The sequence below is a fragment of the Xenopus laevis genome, chromosome 1L, assembly GCF_017654675.1.
Source record: "Xenopus laevis strain J_2021 chromosome 1L, Xenopus_laevis_v10.1, whole genome shotgun sequence".
NCBI lineage: Eukaryota > Metazoa > Chordata > Amphibia > Anura > Pipidae > Xenopus > Xenopus laevis.
This window is the reverse complement of record NC_054371.1, coordinates 10077820-10100000: the sequence shown is the minus strand read 5'-3', so window position 1 is coordinate 10100000 and position 22181 is coordinate 10077820. Positions and strand designations below refer to the sequence as shown.

At 42.8% G+C, this 22181-nt stretch overlaps 2 protein-coding genes across 2 annotated transcripts in view; one reads left to right on the top strand and one right to left on the bottom strand.

Moving 5' to 3' along the window:
* Positions 1-1371: 1371 nt before the first annotated feature.
* egr4.L (early growth response 4 L homeolog) lies at positions 1372-4349 on the bottom strand. Its single transcript, XM_018227634.2, has 2 exons — positions 4046-4349; positions 1372-3630 (listed from the first exon to the last, which is right to left on the bottom strand). The coding sequence occupies exons 1-2, from the start codon at positions 4191-4193 to the stop codon at positions 2318-2320; spliced, it is 1461 nt and encodes a 486-aa protein (XP_018083123.1). The 5' UTR covers positions 4194-4349; the 3' UTR covers positions 1372-2317.
* Positions 4350-18264: 13915 nt separating this feature from the next.
* Positions 18265-22181, top strand: part of alms1.L (ALMS1, centrosome and basal body associated protein L homeolog) — a 40422-nt gene continuing 36505 nt past the window's right edge. Inside the window, exon 1 of the mRNA XM_018227646.2 lies at positions 18265-18422. Within this exon, the coding sequence (XP_018083135.1) occupies positions 18366-18422 (57 nt within the window). The 5' untranslated portion in view covers positions 18265-18365. The remainder of the gene's footprint in view (positions 18423-22181) is intronic.

Here is a 22181-nt window from a genome sequence, read left to right as displayed (position 1 = left end):
AACACCAAGCATGAAAAGACTTTAGGAATTAGTATGATAATTAGCGTAGAGCACTTTCCATTCTGGATGCATTGGGACATAATGTGCTGTTATTATTCATTAAGCATTGATTCCTTTGATCTTATGATCCTAATTGTGTCAGGGCATGAGAAATATACGTATTTTTCCCTGTAGGTGTTGGAATTAGCTGTATTATAGGTCATGTACCTTTATTTGCCATCAACCAAATTATCTTGATTTATAGTTTATTTATAATATATTTGGATAGAGATAGATTGATTGGCAATTAGCAATAAACAGATGGCGAAAGATACTGCTTTGACACCTAACTGACCCAATTACAGTATCAGTCAGCCCCAAAAAATCCTACATCAGGTTTAGTATTCATCACCTCGAATTTATACACTGACCCAGCTAGAATATGAATCATCCCATGACTGACACACTGACCCAACTATGGTACCAATCATCCCATGAGTTAAGGTGGCCAAACATGGGCAAATTAAAGCTGCCAATATCGGTCCTTTAGACCGAATCGGCAGCTTTTCTGTCCAAAAATCACCCAGATATCGCTCGGTCAAGTTTGATTTTTCGTACAAGCCCATTCGTAGTATTGTAATCTGATCGTCAAGCCGAACGTTTGGATTCATCCGATATTGCCCAGCCGTTAGTGGGCATATCGGGTTAAGATCCGCTCATTTGGCGACCTTGACAAACGAGCAGATCTTATAGTGTATGGCCACCTATACACATCAATCTTCCCATGACTTATTAAAGTGGCCATACACGGGCCGATAAATGCTGCCGACAGACCAAGTTGTCAGCTTATTGGCCCGTGTATGGGGGCCCCCGACGGGCTTCCCCGATCGGATGGGACTAAAAATCCCGTCAGATCGCGGCCGCATCTGTTCGTTGATGCGGTCCCGTGATCCGACCGCCCGTTCGCATTCGCTAGGATCCGATCGTTGGGCCCTAGGGCCCAAGATCGGATCAGCCCGATATTGCCCACCTCAAGGTGGGCATATTGGAGGGAGATCCGCTCGTTTGGCGACATCGCCAAACGAGCGGATCTCTCCATGTATGGCCACCTTTACACACTGACCCAACTATGGCACCAATCATCCCATGAATTACACTGACTGACCCAACTATGGCACCAATGTGACTTGTATTGCACATCCCAGACTTACAGGCACAGGTACTATACAGTACAGCTCTGCATATATGTTGGCGCTATATAAATACATGTTAATAATAATAATAATAATAGAGTATCAGTCAGCCCAAAGTTCCCCACTAGGGTACCAAGCAACAGCCCAATGACACACACTCACACTGACCCAGCAACAGTATTGAAACGACTCACATGGATTTGCAGAGCAGAAGCAACTTTATTTATCTGTAAAAATAAAACACTATGTCATCTATTTGAACCAGCTTCTTTGTACAAAATAAAATCATAAATACAAATCAACAACGAAAGCTGACATACAGTACAAAAATTCCAGAATCCAGTCTGTAAAAAGGAGAAGACAGTCAAGTCGCCACAGCCCTTGCTTGGGCTAATATATATATATTTATATATGAAAAGCACTCACTGTGTGTGGTACCAATAAGTCAGTCAAGACTCCCAGCAATGGGGAAAAAATAAATGTTTCATTCAGTTGTTCTTCTTGTGATTTCTGTACAAATAGCAGCAGAGAATAATACACTGGAGACTAGCTCACTAAAAGTGCCTGACAACATGGAGTCCGTGTGTAGCACAAAAGCTTCACTTAGCGATGAGACTATTTATATGTACAAATATCTGACGTTCAAGGTCCTCTTCTTATTCTTTCATTCACCTCCCCAGCAGGCTGAGAATAGAAACGCTATAATAAGTGTAACTGTGTGTGTGGAACAGCTTGTAAATAGCGCTGCAAGTGGAACAGAAAGTGCGTGTAAATAGCGCTACAAGTGTATGTAAATAGCGCTACAAGTGTATGTAAATAGCGCAGGAACTGTACATAAATAACACGGTCTCGCGTTTCCCACTTTGACGCTTCGGCTCAGGCAGGAGCTGTCCACAGGGCGTGGTGCTGAAACTCCTCAACTCCAGCTGGTTGGTGCTGAAACTCAACATTTCTCTGTACAATAAATGAAGCTGACAGAGTTGCCTATGGCAAATAGACATGAGATTGAGCCATGCAGGTAACAGCCGAGCCACAAATCAAACCAGCTCCTTCCAAAGAACAAGGGGCTAGCGTGTAGACCAATTGCAGGGGGAGATGTCCCCCAAGGAAAAGGTGTAACCAGAGGTGACCCCGGTTGGGTTGCTTCACAGGGTCCCAAAGGATAAGCCCACAGTGTAGAAGCCAAGACCTTTCAGCTTCTCCTCAGTCCTGGCCTTCTGCTTCATGTGGACCTTTCCATGTCGCTTCTTTTCGTCGCTCCTGGCAAACCTTCTGCCGCACAAATCGCAGGAGAAGGGTTTTTCCCCGGTGTGAGTGCGGATGTGGGTGGTGAGATGGTCGCTGCGACTGAAATTCCTCAGGCAAATCCTGCACTGGAAGGGTTTGTGGCCAGTGTGGATCCTCAAGTGCCTGTTGAGCTCATCAGAACGCGCAAAGCTCCTAATACAGCTCTCAACTGGGCACGCAAAGGCTTTCTCGTGAGGTTTTGGGCGAAAGCATTTGGCTGGGAACTTGTTTCTCCGGTATTTTTTCCTTGGCTCTACAGAGGGTTCCCCGGCATGACTGGGCAGCATGTTTCCCTCAGTAGGGGAATGACCCAAAAAGTTGGTGGAGATGAGAGGAGGAGAAGAGTGGTGGATGAGCTCCTCTTGGTTGGTTGGTCCAGGTGTTGCCACCTGATGGCCAAACTGGTATTTGAGATCCCCCAAGAGTTGAGGTTTTAAGTCCATATTGGTTTCACTGAAATCTAGATGGGAGGTCTGATAACTGTCCGACTGGCAGGTAAAGTCCATGCTGCTAAAATGTGCAGAATCTTCTGATATTTCCGTGGCATGAGGCTGGCAGCAGGCAGAGAGCATATTCTCAACCTTGGATTCCAGTGGGTGAAAGACTGACTGAGGGTTATTGGACTGGTGGAAAGAGTCCAACTGGAATGAGCTGGTGGCAAAGCTCTGGCCATTCTGAGCCTCCCACCGAGGGCACTGGGAGCCGAAGGAATCCATAGAGGGAGATATTGGGGAAAAGTCCAGTTCGTGTTTGTTTGGGACCAGTTTGGAGTCAAAAAAGCACTGGGAAGAGCAAGAGCTTCCCAGACTAGGGGAACTGGGGACCTGGTGAATATCCTCGGTGCTGCTGAAGGCAGAGTAGAGTTGGTTCTGGTAGGGCTGCTGCACAGAGATGCTCAGGTTGGGTTGAGAGTTGGAGTAAAGGTCCATATGGTTCTGAATGGCCTCAGGGACGGAGTAAAGGGACTCCTGTCTGTTTAGCTGCTGAGGAGCAGAGAAGGGGGAGATTCCCAGAATTCCAGACATGATGCTGAAGAGAGTTTCTTGGTCCTGCGAATGCTCTGGGTTGGTCTCGATGAAGAAGCTGCCCGAATAATTGAGCGGTAATGGTGGAGAGGGCTGACTGCTGAGGAAGAAGTAATCGGACGTCTCACCGTTGTCAGCGAAGTCACCTAAAAACGAAACGAGATCCCGGTCATTTACAAGTTTACTTGTGGCTATTCACAACTGTTTCCAACCTCCAAAAGGTGCCATTAACCAAAGCCTCCTTAACTGCCCCCTAAATGTCATTTCCGCAGCCTTGACAAAAAACTGCCACCAGGAACCCCCAACAGAAGCCATTTACACCTCATTTTACTCAAACCGAATGCGAGGTACATTAATGTCAATATATTACCCTTGAGCTTGATTGACTACAACTCCCAGAGTCCCTGCTGCAGGAAGCATGTCTGAGGCACCATTTCTATCATATAATGGGTTAATACTAATGGCAGCCTCACAGCATCCATTGCAACCTGTACTCGTCCTATCTGCTCATTTACAATAAAGCTGCACAGTTAATAAATGTTAAATCCAGAGGGTCCTTACCTGAGCTGAGTGGTCCAATTGTCTGCTCCTGTTTCCTTTCATGGAGCTGCTGGGGGGCTCCAGGGTCTGTGCTTTGCACCCCTTCCTCTTTCAGCTCGGAGTCCCCCTGGTATTTGGGGTAGAGCGAGTCCTGGCAGGAGAGGTCCATCGTTATTGAGTAGTGAGCTGCTGCTGCTGCTGGGGGGACACTGGTTCCTTATAGAAGGGCTAATGGGAAGCGTGTGTCTATGGGGCTGCGATTGCTGCTGCTGCTCGTCTCAGTGTCGGTGCGATTGTGTCCATGCTCCATGCACAGCCCCTTTTATATTCAGCTGGAGCTGCCTCTGATCTTCCGCCGCCTGGGATCTCTCCATTTCAGGAGTCTCCAGTGATGCGGCGTGATGTAAATGCCCATATATGGACACAGGATGTAGCCTGGGGACACCCAAAAAGGAAATCTCTTATTGTGACGCCTCTCTCGCTCCTTTCGTCTTGTTATTGGGTTTGCTTGAAAACAGCTTTAAATAAATGCAGAGCCAAGAAAGTTGTGATTTCTCAGAGTCTGGGGAGAGGAATAACATGAAGCAGTTGGCACCATTAACCCTTTAAATGATGTGCTCTCAGCTCACCTTTCTAGGGATCAGTGAGTCCAAAAAACCTAATTATCATATAAGGGATATTGCTTTGCATAGTGGGAGTGAGCATCTCCCCTGTCTACTTGGCATGTTCCATCACCCCCCCCAACACTGCACATTATTAGGTTTGTTATTGCAGTCGTTTATATACACTGCTGCCTTATTGCTGCTTTCAGCTGTTTAATTAGAGTCATTAGCTGTCCCATTGTATCAGGAGCAGGACTGTCACATTGTTACACAGGGTTTACTAATCATTTTCTCTCTGTGTGTATATCTATATACTATACATTGTATCAGGAGCAGGACTGTTACATTGTTAAACAGGGTTTACTAATCATTTTCTCTCTGTGTGTATATCTGTATACTATACATTGTATCAGGAGCAGGACTGTCACATTGTTACACAGGGTTTACTAATCATTTTCTCTCTGTGTGTATATCTGTATACTATACATTGTATCAGCAGCAGGACTGTTACATTGTTACACAGGGTTTACTAATCATTTTCTCTCTGTGTGTATATCTATATACTATACATTGTATCAGGAGCAGGACTGTTACATTGTTACACAGGGTTTACTAATCATTTTCTCTCTGTGTGTATATCGGTATACTATACATTGTATCAGGAGCAGGACTGTCACATTGTTACACAGGGTTTACTAATCATTTTCTCTCTTTGTGTATATCTGTATACTATACATTGTATCAGCAGCAGGACTGTTACATTGTTACACAGGGTTTACTAATCATTTTCTCTCTGTGTGTATATCTGTATACTATACATTGTATCAGCAGCAGGACTGTTACATTGTTACACAGGGTTTACTAATCATTTTCTCTGTGTGTGTATATCTGTATACTATACCTTGTATCAGCAGCAGGACTGTTACATTGTTACACAGGGTTTACTAATCATTTTCTCTCTGTGTGTATATCTGTATACTATACATTGTATCAGGAGCAGGACTGTCACATTGTTACACAGGGTTTACTAATCACTTTCTCTCTGTGTGTATATCTGTATACTATACATTGTATCAGCAGCAGGACTGTTACATTGTTACACAGGGTTTACTAATCATTTTCTCTCTGTGTGTATATGTGTATACTATACATTGTATCAGGAGCAGGACTGTCACATTGTTACACAGGGTTTACTAATCATTTTCTCTCTGTGTGTATATCTGTATACTATACATTGTATCAGCAGCAGGACTGTCACATTGTTACACAGGGTTTACTAATCATTTTCTCTCTGTGTGTATATCTGTATACTATACATTGTATCAGGAGCAGGACTGTCACATTGTTACACAGGGTTTACTAATCATTTTCTCTCTGTGTGTATATCTGTATACTATACATTGTATCAGGAGCAGGACTGTCACATTGTTACACAGGGTTTACTAATCATGTTCTCTCTCTCTCTCTCTTTCTTTCTTTCTCTCTCTCTCTCTCTCTCTCTCTCTCTCCAGACCAAGTCGGCAGCTTATTGGCCCGTGTATAGGGCTCCCCGACGGGCTTCCCCGATCGAGATCTGGCTGAAAGTCGGCCAGATCTCGATCGGATGGGACAAAAAATCCAGTCGGATCGCGGCCGCATCTGTCCGTTGATGTGGTCCAATGATCCGACCCCCATTCCCATTCGTTAAGATCAGCCCAATATTGGGGATTCGCTTGTTTGGCGACATCGCCAAATGAGCGGATCTCTCCGTGTATGTATGGCCACCTTTACTCTGACCCCTGACTCTGTGTTTGGCTCCAGTTCCAAGTCATAACCCCCTAATAAGCCCATTACAGGAGAGGCAGCAGTGGCACATTACAATCCCTTGTAGATAAACCTCTGGCAGATAAGGGTTAATTACCTGCTGAACAACTTGGTCACTGGATGTCTGGGTGCTTAACACTGTGGCCTGGAAGGGGTGGATAAGACTAATGAGAGTCATAATGACTGTGTCTAATGGAGTTGGGTTTGGCTTATTAGGGACCAGAGAATATTTTGGGGGCAGGAACATGGAAAGGGGACCCACCTCCTGTCATGTGTTTCCAGTGCACTTGTAGCCTTGGTAACGTGAATCCCCACATGGCTCAGTGTAGGCTGCTGCAGTCACAGCTATTACGGCTATTAGCCCCAATGTTTGGCTATGGGCAATGGTGTGCAGAGTTATCCCCCCTGTCTGTGACAATAGGGCTCTGAACACACTTGCCCTGGGTTAGTTGGGGAGATACAGTTGCAGGTTTAGGGCATGTGTAGCATCTGAAGGAATCCTTGGTGCTATATATTTTAATTGTTTTTATTTTTAATAAATGCACCTGCACCTTGGAGCATTCATCCAAACGGGTTCTGGGTTTTGTAGTTCAACAACAGATAAAGGGTCAGAGACTTTCTATATTGATCTCATGACTGTCTCTGGTGAGAAACAGAAGAGACACCAGACCAGTAACACAATAAAGCACAAATTCACCACTGTACTGTTATTAGCCAACAGGCTTCATGGTTGATCCCTCTTGCTTCACTCAGTAGGCCATTTCTTTAATTGCTCATTAAGACAGGATAAAATGGTTGGTGTGTATGTAGTCAGTCAGTGAATCATTGGTGTGTGTGTATATCCAATCAGCTGATTCTGAAAGTTGCAGTTTAACAACATCCAAAAGGCACATGTTCAGATGTTCTATGAACAGCCTATGTATGTTAATAATGCTAATATAACACCTGTACTGAATACAATAGCAATGGTGCGGTTTTACCCAATCACCAAGGCAGAAATAACCCCAAAGGCTGTAAAAGAAGCAATACATTATTAAAGCAGCAGTAGATGTGGTAATGCTTTACTTGCTACACTCAATAGGCCAGTGCTTTGTAGGCTGACATAGGGAACTCACAAATAATTTATGTGTACACTGAACTGTAGAATGAGTTGTATATGTTGTACTTGTGTAGAGAGCATAGGAGAGAATAAAGTGCAAGGCAGGGCATCTACGTAACAGATTGTGACTGTTCCACCTTCTATAGCCCTGACAGTTTCTCACATGTTTCCCATATTTCAGCCACAAAACCATTTCCTCCTTATTGAGGAGAAGCTGATTAATGAGTGTCCCTGTCACTGGGGTGTAGAACACAGGGAATATGGAGGAATTTTAGCCCATTACTGTATATGAGTTAAATATTAACCCAGAGAGAGTCCTCAATGCCTCCGTCTCTGCATGGGCCTTCAGAACAGGGATTGGGGCAAGATGGGCTGGAGATGGATAGGAAGGAGAGGAGTTAAAGTTTAACCCTGTCACTCTGGTACATGACTGGCTGGGGTGGGAGGGGGACTTTGAGGGAGAGCTGGGAAGATGGATGGGGGATAATGATGGGATTCATCAATAGAGTGAAGAGACAAAAACAAAATCACCCAATCTATTACAACTGCAATATTTCTAACTGTCACATAGATATATACATAAATACACGTATAGTGGATTTTAAATAAATGGACACTTTGTTTCTGCTGAACCGTGTTTAATACATAGGAATACCCATGTTGGCAAAATTTTATGCTGTGTCTGTACAGCAATGAACCAACTGATGGGGCTGTTCCTGCTGAATTGTGCTTACAAAATAGGAATCATTAGTAAAAGGGAATCTCTATATTAAAGGGGTGGTTCACCTTTAAGTTAACTTTAAATATGTTATAGAATGGCTAATTCTAAACAACTTTTTAATTGGCCTTCATTTTTTTTTATTGTTTTATAATTATCTGCGTGACCTCCATCTAAAAACAAATTCTCTGTAAGGCTACCAATATATTGTTATTGTTATTACTCATCTTTCTCTCCAAGCCTATCTTATTCATATTCCAGTCTCTTATTCAAATTAGCGCATGGTTGCTAGGGGAATTTGGACAATAGCAACCAGATTTATACATCACTATTATATATTGATTGTACAGAATTGTTCATTATTCTCCTCGGTCCCCCCTTACAATCTAAGGTCCCTATCACATTCACACAAACAATGCTCAGTCTCTATTGAGATCATTGTCTCACAAGGCTCTTATAGAATTACAGCACTGCTGCCTGGTGATGTCTGTGGTTGATTTAGCTATCAGAGTGAAAATGGTAAGAAAGCTTAGGCGAAACAGAGGAAGCAAATCCGCTGAATATATTAATACACAAAATTTGACCAGAATATAACAGAGCACTACTGATGGTGGTGTAAGAATGGGGATATTATTGCTGCCAGAGTGGAGTGAGCTTTCAGTGGGAATCTTATTGCAATGACAAGTGACACGTTTGTGCACTAATGGGTACAATACACATATAATAACATGTATGTCAATAACAGCTGCTTGTATAAATAATGGGGTCCCACACCATAGAATATAAAGCATCCTGACAGCTGTGCGCCCCCTTGTGGTTGTGCCTATGATTTAGTTATACAGGCAGTGTGCAGCAGAGCTTTTATCAGTTACACAATAGATAGATCTGTGCAGAGATGAATGAGCAAGAGGTGAGACAGTTAATTAAACAGCTCAGAATAGGCAGCTGCAATATAGAAATAAGACTTATTCATCCATCAACATCATCCCATTACTCACAGGTTTGGGGTGGGGGGATAAACTTTCTGACTGTAACTAACTGTCTAAACTGTGTCTAGAGATAGATAGATGATAGATAGATAGATAGAGAGAGAGAGAGAGAGAGAGAGAGAGAGAGAGAGAGACAAATATTAGACAGGTATATATATAGATATAGATATCTAGATGATAGAGATAGAGAGAGAGAGAGAGAGAGAGAGAGAGGTAGATTATATAGTGAATAAAGTACCCCCTCTTGTAAAATATAAGGATATTATAAGTTACCGAGGAGTTTCATGACCATATAAAAACACGAGGCCAAAGGCCGAGTGTTTTTATACAGGTCATGGAACTCCGAGGTAACTTCTAATATCCTCATATTTTGCAACTGGGGGTACTTTATTTATTATAATACACAAGTTTCAGTGAGTCATGTGACAGAAATGACATCACTACTCACCGTTTATAACTGATGACATCACTACTCACCATTTATAAGGATATAATTTACAAGAATTTCATGGCTTTTGTGTATTATAGACAGATATTAGACAGGTATATATAGATATAGACATATAGATAGATAGATAGATAGATAATAGATAGAGATAAAGAGAGAGAGAGAGAGAGAGAGAGAGAGAGAGAGAGAGAGAGATATTAGACAGGTATATATATATATATATATATATAGATATCTAGATGATAGATAGACAGACAGACAGACAGACAGACAGACAGACAGATAGATAGATAGATGTAGATAACCTTTTTACCCATAAAGAGAATCACGTTCCAGAGGCCTCCCCTTCAGACTAGAAGAAAAGAAGTTTCATTTAAAGGAACAGAGTAGGGGGTTCATCACAGTGAGGACAGTGAGGTTGGGGAATGCACTGCCGGGTGATGATTCAGTTAATGACTATAAGAGGGACTTGGATGATTTCTTGGACAGACATAATACAAAGGCTATTGTGATACTAAACTCTATAGTTAGTATAGATATGGGGATATATCATTTATGTGACAGTAGGGAGGGGTGTGTGTATGGGGCTGGGTTTTCATTTGGAGGGGTTGGACTTGATGGACTTTGTCTTTTATCAACCTGATTTAACTATGTAACTATGTAACTATGTAACTATAAGATAGAGAGACAGACATAGAAATAGAGAGATAAATACAGTGTTGGATTGGCCCACCAGGATACCAGGAAAACTGCCGGTGGGCCCAGGTCGTTGGTCCCTTTTTCTTCTAAATATTTAGCCTATTTCATAGTCATTCCCTATTTATTTATTTATGGGGAAAAAATGCTTAACAATGGAAGAATACGGTAAGTAGATATAAAAGACTAGGAGAATATAAAGGTTGAGTGAGGAGAGGAGGAATAAGAGTTTGCAAAGTGGGCCCATGGTCTTAGGTTTTCTGGTGGGCCCCTGGCATCCCTGTCCGACACTGGATAAATAGATAGATGATAGATACATAGATGATATATACAGTAAATGAGATAAGTGCAACTAATACAACAGTCAGGGAGTGCAGTGAATACAGCATAAAGGAAGTAAGTCCATACAGTCGACAGGAAGCATAGTAAATACAGCAGACAGGAAGTGCAAATAATACAGCAGACAGGAAGTGCAAATAATACAGCAGACAGGAAGTGCAAATAATACAGCAGACAGGAAGTGCAACTGCAGGTCTCAATTTGTGAGCAGAAGACAGAGTACATATGAGAGGGTGGGAAGTCTGGTTTTATAAAATATAAACATAAAAAAAAAAATTAAGGGGGATTTAAACCTGCAGGATAGATAAAAATAACTATGATCATAAGTGTTTGTTCATGACATGAATTTCTACTTATACATGTAATTTGGAGTTGCCATGCTTCTTCTCCTGTCAGAGTGTAAGGAAATATTGGCATCATCAAACAGAAGTAGGTAATTCAGACATCAGGCAGGTAATTCAGAAGCTTCACACAAAACAATTCATTTTTATTTAGTCCATTATTGATGACCGTACTGTTACTTTAAATTCCTAGAGCAGTGGTTTCCGATTGGGACTTGTTGGGATTCCTGTCCAGCCTCCCTCCCTCTGCCAACAGTGAAATCACATTGTGTATTAACAGTGTCTGTGCCAAAGAACTAGTCAGAGCCCCCCTCGCTCAGCAAGGCTTTTCTGCTTGGGGGGAACCAGAACTGATGCTGAATAATGAATCAGAGCTGTTATTAATACTCACACAAGTCATGGGTTTTGGAAAGTGTTCAGAGAGAAAAGCACAGGCAGAGAATCCTCTGAAATCCCCATGTATGGAAAACGCAGCCGAATCTGGGGGGCAACATAACCAGTAATGCTTCACCCCACTTTTTACTCAGCATGATAAATAGGCCCCTTAGTTATGAGTTCAGAAAAGATCTGGCAACATAATGAAATCTGATTGGTGGACATGGCATTTATAGAGAAGTTAGAGTAGAGGAAGTAGATTAAAAAAGCAGAAAAAAAAATTAATAGTTTCCACATTCACTGACCAGGTTCCCATCTTGAGGTGGCAGGTAAGGGGTTAATGTGTGTTGCCAAGCAGCGATGGGGATATGAATAGGTGCAGTGTAGGTGATGGGTGGCAGTGTAGATGTGCTACATATGACAATGCAGAATTTCTGTCTCTAGCTGTGTGCTTAAACTCACCTCAAAATAATTGGCCTATTAATATACCCGCGGCCGTGGCCCCTGCATAATTACTGTACAGGAACCGCCTCCCTGAATCCCTGCTCCACCTCTGATGGTCCTGCCATTATACACAGCTCTTTCATAATGTTACATAAGATTTCTGTAGTGTTAGTGGCACACACAGGAGTCAGTGGGTGTAGGAAGCAAGGGATATTAGTATAGGAGAAAAAGATGGAGACAGTTGGGCAAGATAGAGAAAGTAGTACAAGATGGAGATAGTAGAACAAGATGGAGACAGTAGGACAAGATGGAGACAGTAGGGTAAGATGGAGACAGTTGGACAAGATGGAGACAGTGGAAGAAGATGGAGACAGTAGTTCAGGTTGGAGACAGTAGGGCAAGATGGAGAAAGTAGGGCAAGATGGAGACAGTAGGGAAAGATGGAGGCAGTAGGGCAAGATGGAGACAGTAGGGAAAGATGGAGACAGTAGGGAAAGATGGAGACAGTAGCTCAAGATGAAGACAGTAGGACAAAATGTAGACAGTAGGGCAAGATGGAGAATTAGGGCAAGGTGGAGACAGTAGGGCAAGATGGAGAAAGTAGGGCAAGATGGAGGCAGTAGGGCAAGATGGAGAAAGTAGGGCAAGATGGAGTCAGTAGGGCAAGATGGAGAAAGTAGGGCAAGATGGAGACAGTAGGGCAAGATGGAGAAAGTTGGGCAAGATGGAGAAAGTAGGGCAAGATGGAGACAGTAGGGCAAGATGAAGACAGTAGGAAAAGATGGAGACAGTAGGGCAAGATGGAGACAGTAGGACAAGATGGAGACAGTGGAAGAAGATGGAGACAGTAGTTCAGGTTGGAGACAGTAGGGCAAGATGGAGAAAGTAGGGCAAGATGGAGACAGTAGGGAAAGATGGAGACAGTAGGGCAAGATGGAGACAGTAGGGAAAGATGGAGACAGTAGGGAAAGATGGAGACAGTAGGGAAAGATGAAGACAGTAGGACAAAATGTAGACAGTAGGGCAAGATGGAGAAAGTAGGGCAAGGTGGAGACAGTAGGGCAAGATGGAGAAAGTAGGGCAAGATGGAGACAGTAGGGCAAGATGGAGAAAGTAGGGCAAGGTGGAGACAGTAGGGCAAGATGGAGAAAGTAGGGCAAGATGGAGACAGTAGGGCAAGATGGAGAAAGTAGGGCAAGATGGAGACAGTAGGGCCAGATGGAGAAAGTAGGGCAAGATGGAGACAGTAGGGGAAGATGGAGAAAGTAGGGCAAGATGGAGACAGTAGGGCAAGATGAAGACAGTAGGAAAAGATGGAGACAGTAGGGCAAGATGGAGAAAGTAGGGCAAGATGGAGATAGTAGGGCAAGATGGAGAAAGTAGGGCAAGATGGAGACAGTAGGGCAAGATGGAGAAAGTAGGGCAAGATGGAGACAGTCGGGCAAGATGGAGACAGTAGGACAAGATGGAGACAGTAGGACAAGATGGAGACAGTAGGACAAGATGGAGACAGTAGGACAAGATGGAGACAGTAGGACAAGATGGAGACTGTAGGGCCAGATGGAAACAGAAGGGAAAAATGGAGATAGCAGTGTAAGAGGATGACAGCAATTAAAGATGCTATAAAACAATTTATGTCAATGCTGCGCAACCTTTTAGCAAAGCAACTGAAGCCCCATTTTGCTTTATGGCAGGAATTTTATATGTCCCTTTAGGATCAGGACTATACCCTCACAAGAATTGCCCTTTATATGAGTGGCATATTTCTTACTTCTCTGTTTGCTGGGCATTTAACTTCGAGAGTGGGATAGAAAACAGCCCAGGCTAAGACAGAATTAACAAAGTCAATTAAGTTTAAAAAGGCATCAGTGCTGTCAGTGCAGCATAATTTGGGGACCCAATAGAAAGTGAAATGACACTAAGTGAAGTCAGTAAAAGGCAGCAATGTGGTGCTGTCCCTTTAATTAGAGCCATGGGTGTGGCCCAGTCAGGTGGAGGTACCACCGAGGTTAAACCTGAGATCAGCCTCTACTTCCTGTTGCCTTCAGCCTGGTACTTTACATGTTGTTGTTTCCAGAAAGACAAATGTACTGCCCACAGTTGGCTACAGCCTGTCTGATGAGTCACCCTCTCCCTGTGAGATCTCATCAGCACCCAGGTACCTCATGTGCACCCTATAATGACTCCTTGCTGCTGCCCCACACTAGCTCTCTGGGCCGGGCACATACCAGAGCACCCAGGCAAGAGAATACAGCAGCCAATCCCTACAATGAGCAAAAGCAAAACTTCCACATTGTTTTCATCAAAATTGTCAGATGGCAGATGATAATGATGAGTGGTTGCCATGGTGACTAACCGAACGGCACAAACAGTCGTTTTAGTCCAAGCTAAAAAAACTCCCTAAATTTAGATATTTGTCTCATTAGCCTATTCAGCATTCACCGTCATTCATGTTTACCTTCAAGTGGTCGACACCTACACATCAAGCCACAGACCCGACTGGGATTTAAACTAGGCCCTGGTATTTCCACTACACCGAGGCCCAAACAGCCCCCACAAGCCCATAAATAGTGACTGTCTATGGCATCTTACTGCAGTCCTGCCCTGCTTTATGGCAGCTGAGATTCTAGCTATCTGTATAACAGAACATTCTGTCCCAGTGGCTGCACAGATCCTATCTGATCCCCATTGTAAGCAGCAGTCCTGTCCTGCTTTATGGCAGCTGAGATTCTAGCTATCTGTATAACAGAACATTCTGTCCCAGTGGCTGCACAGATCCTATCTGATCCCCATTGTAAGCAGCAGTCCTGTCCTGCTTTATGGCAGCTGAGATTCTAGCTATCTGTATAACAGAACATTCTGTCCCAGTGGCTGCACAGATCCTATCTGATCCCCATTGTAAGCAGCAGTCCTGTCCTGCTTTATGGCAGCTGAGATTCTAGCTATCTGTATAACAGAACATTCTGTCCCAGTGGCTGCACAGATCCTATCTGATCCCCATTGTAAGCAGCAGTCCTGTCCTGCTTTATGGCAGCTGAGATTCTAGCTATCTGTATAACAGAACATTCTGTCCCAGTGGCTGCACAGATCCTATCTGATCCCCATTGTAAGCAGCAGTCCTGTCCTGCTTTATGGCAGCTGAGATTCTAGCTATCTGTATAACAGAACATTCTGTCCCAGTGGTTGCACAGATCCTATCTGATCCCCATTGTAAGCAGCAGTCCTGTCCTGCTTTATGGCAGCTGAGATTCTAGCTATCTGTATAACAGAACATTCTGTCCCAGTGGCTGCACAGATCCTATCTGATCCCCATTGGAAGCAGCAGTCCTGTCCTGCTTTATGGCAGCTGAGATTCTAGCTATCTGTATAACAGAACATTCTGTCCCAGTGGCTGCACAGATCCTATCTGATCCCCATTGTAAGCAGCAGTCCTGTCCTGCTTTATGGCAGCTGAGATTCTAGCTATCTGTATAACAGAACATTCTGTCCCAGTGGTTGCACAGATCCTATCTGATCCCCATTGTAAGCAGCAGTCCTGTCCTGCTTTATGGCAGCTGAGATTCTAGCTATCTGTATAACAGAACATTCTGTCCCAGTGGCTGCACAGATCCTATCTGATCCCCATTGGAAGCAGCAGTCCTGTCCTGCTTTATGGCAGCTGAGATTCTAGCTATCTGTATAACAGAACATTCTGTCCCAGTGGCTGCACAGATCCTATCTGATCCCCATTGTAAGCAGCAGTCCTGTCCTGCTTTATGGCTAAGACTGGTTTCCCATTTCTTTTACTTTCTTTGTAACAACAGTTTTCAAATGAAAAAAAAAGAAAAACATCTGAAAACACATTTCCTTTCATCCTATTTATGTTATTTGGAGAAAATAAGATAAATAAGTAAGCAGCCTATCGGAATGGCAGCCATCAGCGGTGAGTGCGTAACACATATTCGCTAGAAGCAATTACGTAGAATCTAATGTGACATACTTAGGGAGTCATACGCTCTTTTCTCCTTTTATTCTGCTCTTATAGGGAGTTATAAACACACGCATGGAAGGAGGTGCCGGGAGTCGTAGCTATTATGTGCCGTACAATGGAGTTCTCTGCACTTAACTTCATTCTCTTCTGTTATTACTTAAATTAGGAAACAAAAAGCAGAGATATTCTGAGACTTATTACTGTCAATTTGCTGAGATTTTAAATAAATGTGTCTTCCCCATAATAGTCTTTTGTTTGTAAGAGAAGATCGTTAATAAATATTCATTCAGCTTAATTAGCCTCACAATGGGAGCTCTGCATTACTGACTGAGGCAGTGGCACTGGGAGGAATTTAAAGGGCAGGTAAAGGACTATGCCAACCCTTGGGCCTCTGCTCCTTTCTGCAGTAGATGAAATGTAACTGCCTCTATTCAGATTTCCTACATTTAGGAGCATAATTAAACATATTAAGGAGTGGTGTAGGAATGGTGATAGTTAAGGGGGTGCTCCCTGTGATTCAGGGTGCTCAGTGTCCCTCCCCTATATAACAGAGATGCTCCATATAACACATCAAAGCCTGGACTGGCAATTTGGAATTATGGGGCTGTTATAAGCTGCCGTAGACTGGTGCTTTACATTGGGGCTGTTGGGGCCTTTGGGTAGTACAGAACTTAATATGCCAGTGACAATTTTGAATCTCAGTCCAGGCATGTGACTCGGGTGCTGAATATCCCTCTGCTGAAGGTGCTCCCTATAACTCACAGTGCTGCATATCTTCCCCCCATATAATGGATGTTGCACCCTATAATTACATTAAACGGAGAATCCTCCCTGTAACCTAGGGTGCTGCTCTTACTCTTCCATAAAGCTGGAAATGATCCCTATAACTCAGGGTGCTTTAATACAACTGTGTCAAGTGAGGGTGCTAGTGCCCACTAGTCAAGGTGCAGTTTTGTATCTCATATCATTTAAAGGGGGTGTTCAACTTTCAGTTAACTTTTAGTATGTTATAGAATGGCCAATTCTAAGCAACTTTTCATTTGGTCTTCATTATTTAGTTTTTATAGTTTTTGAATTATTTGCCTTCTTCCTCTTGACTCTTTCCAGCTTTCAAACGTGGGGTCACTGACCCCATCTAAAAACAAAATGCTCTGCAAGGCTACACATTTATTGTTACTGCTACTTTTTATTACTCGTCTTTCTATTCAGGCCTCCAGTCTCTTATTCCAATCAGTGCATGGTTGCTAGGGTAAGTTGGACCCTAGCAACCAGGCTGCTAAAATTGCAAACTGCAGAGCTGCTGAATAAAAAGCTAAATAACTCAAAAACCACAAATTATAAAAAATGAAAAGCAACTGCAAATTGTCTCAGACTATCCCTCTCTACATCATACTAAAGTGTATTCAAATAATAATAAGTGTGTTCCTGATAATAAAAGGGCTAAATAGAATAAATTATCTTATATAAATAAATGTGCTCCCTGCTATCCAGGGTGCTGGGTGTCTCTGTTGCATATAACTTAGGCTGCTGCTGAATATTGGACCTCAGAACAGACCCTATAGCACAGGAAGATACATATGCTCTTATGTCATTGGTTCCCATGGAGGTGCCAGTTCCCCTGGAGGGTTTGAAACTGGTTCAGTGGTGGAGTTGGGGCTCAGCCTGAGACTTGGGGTGAATATGTATTTGTTGCCAAACATATTCCTTGAATTATGTCTGAAAGTTTCAGTCATATGGTCTTATTTGTTAAAGGGGTTGTATACCTTTATATTAACCCTTAGTGTGATGTAGAGAGGGATATTCTGAGACAATTTGCAATTGGTTTTCATTTTTTATTATTTGTGGTTTTTGACTTATTTAGCTTTTTATTCAGCAGCTCTCCAGTTTGTAATTTCAGCCATCTGGTTGCTACGGTCCAAATTCCCCTAACAACCATGTATTGATTTGAATAAGAGACTGGAATATGAATAGGAGAGGCCTGAATAGAAAGAGGAGTAATAAAAAGTATTTGTTTTTAGATGGGTCACAAAGAGTCAGAAGAGGAAGGCAAATCATAGAAAAAATAATAATAAAAAGAAATAATGAAGACCAATTGAAAGGTTGCTTAACATTGCCCATACTATTACATTATAACATACTAAAAGTAAGTTTAATGGTGAATCAGACATTTGAGAGGTAAGAGGGACAGGCCAAAGGTTGGACATAAACAAATATCGCGGGCAAAGAGTTTACGTTTCACGGGGCCTTGAACTTGGACCCTGAGACTTAAGGCTAAAGCCGCTCCAACGTCACGGGCCGAATAGCCGCCTGCAATGCTCATCTCTTCCGATAGATGTCACTGTTACTCCCAATGGAACCGCCGATGCGTTGCACTTCCACTTGTGTCCAGCAGATGTCTCCCGCCTCCCCTCGCGCGCTTCCGCTCCCTCAGCTGTTCCCGCTCTTCCTGGCGCGTCCCTAGTAACGGTCAGGGGGCGGAGCCGGGGCTGGAGGGGTGAGTGAGGCGCTGGACAGGGCATGGAGGAGGCGGCGGCTCGGGGAACAGAGAAGCCGGAGGGACCGGACGGAGCTACTGTAAGTACCCGGATGTGCCGCTCTATAATATGGACTCTGTGTTACTGACTGACTCCTGGTGTCTGTCACTGTGTGTAGTGATATCTTCCCTGTTACTGACGGGCCCAGGCCCTGTGTGTGTGTCTGTGTGTATATGTGTGTGTGTGTCTGTGTGTATATGTGTGTGTGTGTCTGTATGTATCTGTGTGTCTGTGTGTGTGTATGTGTCTGTCTGTCTGTGTGTATATATGTGTGTGTCTGCAGAGCTTGCACTCTTATTGCTCCCTGTGTCTGTCCTAATAATGGGGACTGACACTCTCTCACACACTGGCTCTATCACATGTCTGTCTGTATAGCTGTCATATATATCTCTGTCTATCTGTATAACTATTATATCTATATCTATATCCCTCTGTCTCTATCTATATATCATGTAGATATCTGTCTCTATCCCTCTGCCTGTCTCTTTGTCTCTCTCCGTCTGTCTGTCTCTCTCTATCCCTAGCATGTAAGCTCCTGGGGCACCAGCCTAAATATGAGGTTTTTGTCTAATTCTGCTTCTGCACCAGGATATAGGCCTATAAAGTGTCTCCACACTGGTACCCAGTATACTTACATAACATAATAACATAGTAACATAGTAACATAGTAAGTTTGGTTGAAAAAAGACACACGTTCATCAAGTTCAACCTTAAAGGGAAAACATGTATTATTTTCAAAATTAATTTCCAGCTGAATTCTGCACTGAAATTAATTTCTCAAACAGATTTTTTTATATTTAATCTTGAAATCTGACATTGGGCTAGACATATTTGTCAGTTTCCCCAGTCATGTGACTTGTGCTCTTCAATCACTCTTTACTGCTGTACTGCAAGTTGGAGTGATATCACCCCCTTCCTTCCCCCCCCCCCCAGCAGCCTAACAACAGAACAATGGGAAGGTAACCAGATAGCAGCTCCCTAACACAAGATAACGGCTGCCTGGTAGATCTAAGAACAACACTCAATAGTAAAATCCAGGTCCCACTGAGACACATTCAGTTACATTAAGTAGGAGAAACAACAGCCTGCCAGAAAGCAGTTCCATTGTAAAGTGCAGGTGCAAGTCACATAACCAGGGGCAGCTGGGAAACTGACAATCTCTCTAGCCCCATGTCAGATTTCAAAATTGAATATAAAAAAATCTGTTTGCTCTTTTGAGAATAGGATTTCAGTGCAGAATTCTGCTGAAGCAGCACTATTAACTGATGTGTTTTGGAAAAAACATGTTTTCCCATGTCAGTATCCCTTTAAGTCTACATATAACCTGCTTAACTGTCAGTTGATCCAGAGGCAAAAACCCCATCTGAAGCCTCTCCAATTTGCCTCAGAGGGAAAAATTCCTTCCTGTATATTTGGCAATGGGACCAGTCCCTGGATCAACTTGTACTATGAGCTATCTCCCATATCCCTGTATTCCCTCACTTGCTAAACACCATCCAACCCCTTCTTAAAGCTGATTTTAATGGAGATTTCTGACTTGTACAGATGAAAAACTCCCACATTAAAAAAACTGTACAAGTTAACAGATCCAAAATGAGTAAAGGCCTCATTCAACTCCAGAATACCAAAACTGCCATCGTTTGCTGAACCTAAAGGTTTTTATAAAAAAATCACCATAACAATTTGTTCACTTTTCAGCAATTATCTCCCATATATCGTTAGGTGCCAGGATAAAGAACCCTAAATGTGAATGTCTGGGGTCTGCTAAACATAGCATAATAAAATGTATACTCATTGAGTGCGGCACTGTGTTATTTTATTTACCTGCACCCGGACAGGTTGCTACTGTATATACGTTTAGGGAGTGCTCCTCCATGGTATATATACACAATTTTTTTAGTCTCTGTATATATAGAGAAGGAATGTTCTGGGCACACAATAAGCTATACCCTCATACTGTACTGTCTAAGGGAATCAATATGGCACCTCCTCCTCCCATATGTATAAATACAAATATACAGAGAAGGAATGTTCTGGGCACACAATAAGCTATACCCTTATACTGTACTGTCTAAGGGAATCAATATGGCACCTCCTCCTCCCATATGTATAAATACAAATATACAGAGAAGGAATGTTCTGGGCACAAATAAACTATACCCTCATACTGTACTGTCTAAGGGAATCAATATGACACCTCCTCCTCCCATATGTATAAATACAAATATACAGAGAAGGAATGTTCTGGGCACACAATAAGCTATACCCTCATACTGTACTGTCTAAGGGAATCAATATGGCACCTCCTCCTCCCATATGTATAAATACAAATATACAGAGAAGGAATGTTCTGGGCACACAATAAGCTATACCCTCATACTGTACTGTCTAAGGGAATCAATATGGCACCTCCTCCTCCCATATGTATAAATACAAATATACAGAGAAGGAATGTTCTGGGCACACAATAAGCTATACCCTCATACTGTACTGTCTAAGGGAATCAATATGGCACCTCCTCCTCCCATATGTATAAATACAAATATACAGAGAAGGAATGTTCTGGGCACACAATAAGCTATACCATCATACTGTACTGTCTAAGGCAGGGATCCCCAACCTTTTCAACCCGTGAGCAACATTGAGAAGTAAAAGGAGTTGGGGAGCAACACTAGCATGAAAAATATTCTTGGGCTGCCATATAAGTGTTGTGATTGGTCATTTGGTAGCCCCTCTGTGGATTGTCAACCTACTTTGAGGCTCTATTTGGCAGTGCACCTGGTTTTTATACAACCAAAACTTGCCTCCAAGCCTGACATTCATATATAAGCACCTGCTTTGAGGCCACTGAGAGCAACATCCAAGGGGTTGGAGAGCAACATGTTGCTCACGAGCTACTGGTTGGGGATCACTGGTCTAAGGGAATCAATATGGCACCTCCTCCTCCCATATGTATAAATACAAATATACAGAGAAGGAATGTTCTGGGCACACAATAAGCTATACCCTCATACTGTACTGTCTAAGGGAATCAATATGGCACCTCCTCCTCCCATATGTATAAATACAAATATACAGAGAAGGAATGTTCTGGGCACACAATAAGCTATACCCTCATACTGTACTGTCTAAGGGAATCAATATGGCACCTCCCTCCTCCCATATGTATAAATACAAATATACAGAGAAGGAATGTTCTGGGCACACAATAAGCTATATCCTCATACTGTACTGTCTAAGGGAATCAATATAGCACCTCCTCCTCCCATATGTATAAATACAAATATACAGAGAAGGAATGTTCTGGGCACACAATAAGCTATATCCTCATACTGTACTGTCTAAGGGAATCAATATGGCACCTCCTCCTCCCATATGTATAAATACAAATATACAGAGAAGGAATGTTCTGGGCACACAATAAGCTATACCATCATACTGTACTGTCTAAGGGAATCAATATGGCACCTCCTCCTCCCATATGTATAAATACAAATATACAGAGAAGGAATGTTCTGGGCACACAATAAGCTATACCCTCATACTGTACTGTCTAAGGGAATCAATATGGCACCTCCTCCTCCCATATGTATAAATACAAATATACAGAATATTCTGTCTGTTGGTTTCCTCTCCCTCTGATCATGATCGTTAACATCTAATGAGACTCTGGGGAATTCTCTGTCGCCTTCTTGTGCCCAGAGGAGTCTCACTGTGATACCTGCCTCAGGTTTAACCATCTGTTCTGCGGCTAAAGTATCTCACTGTTGCCACTCTTATTTTCATGGTTCTTGGTGGT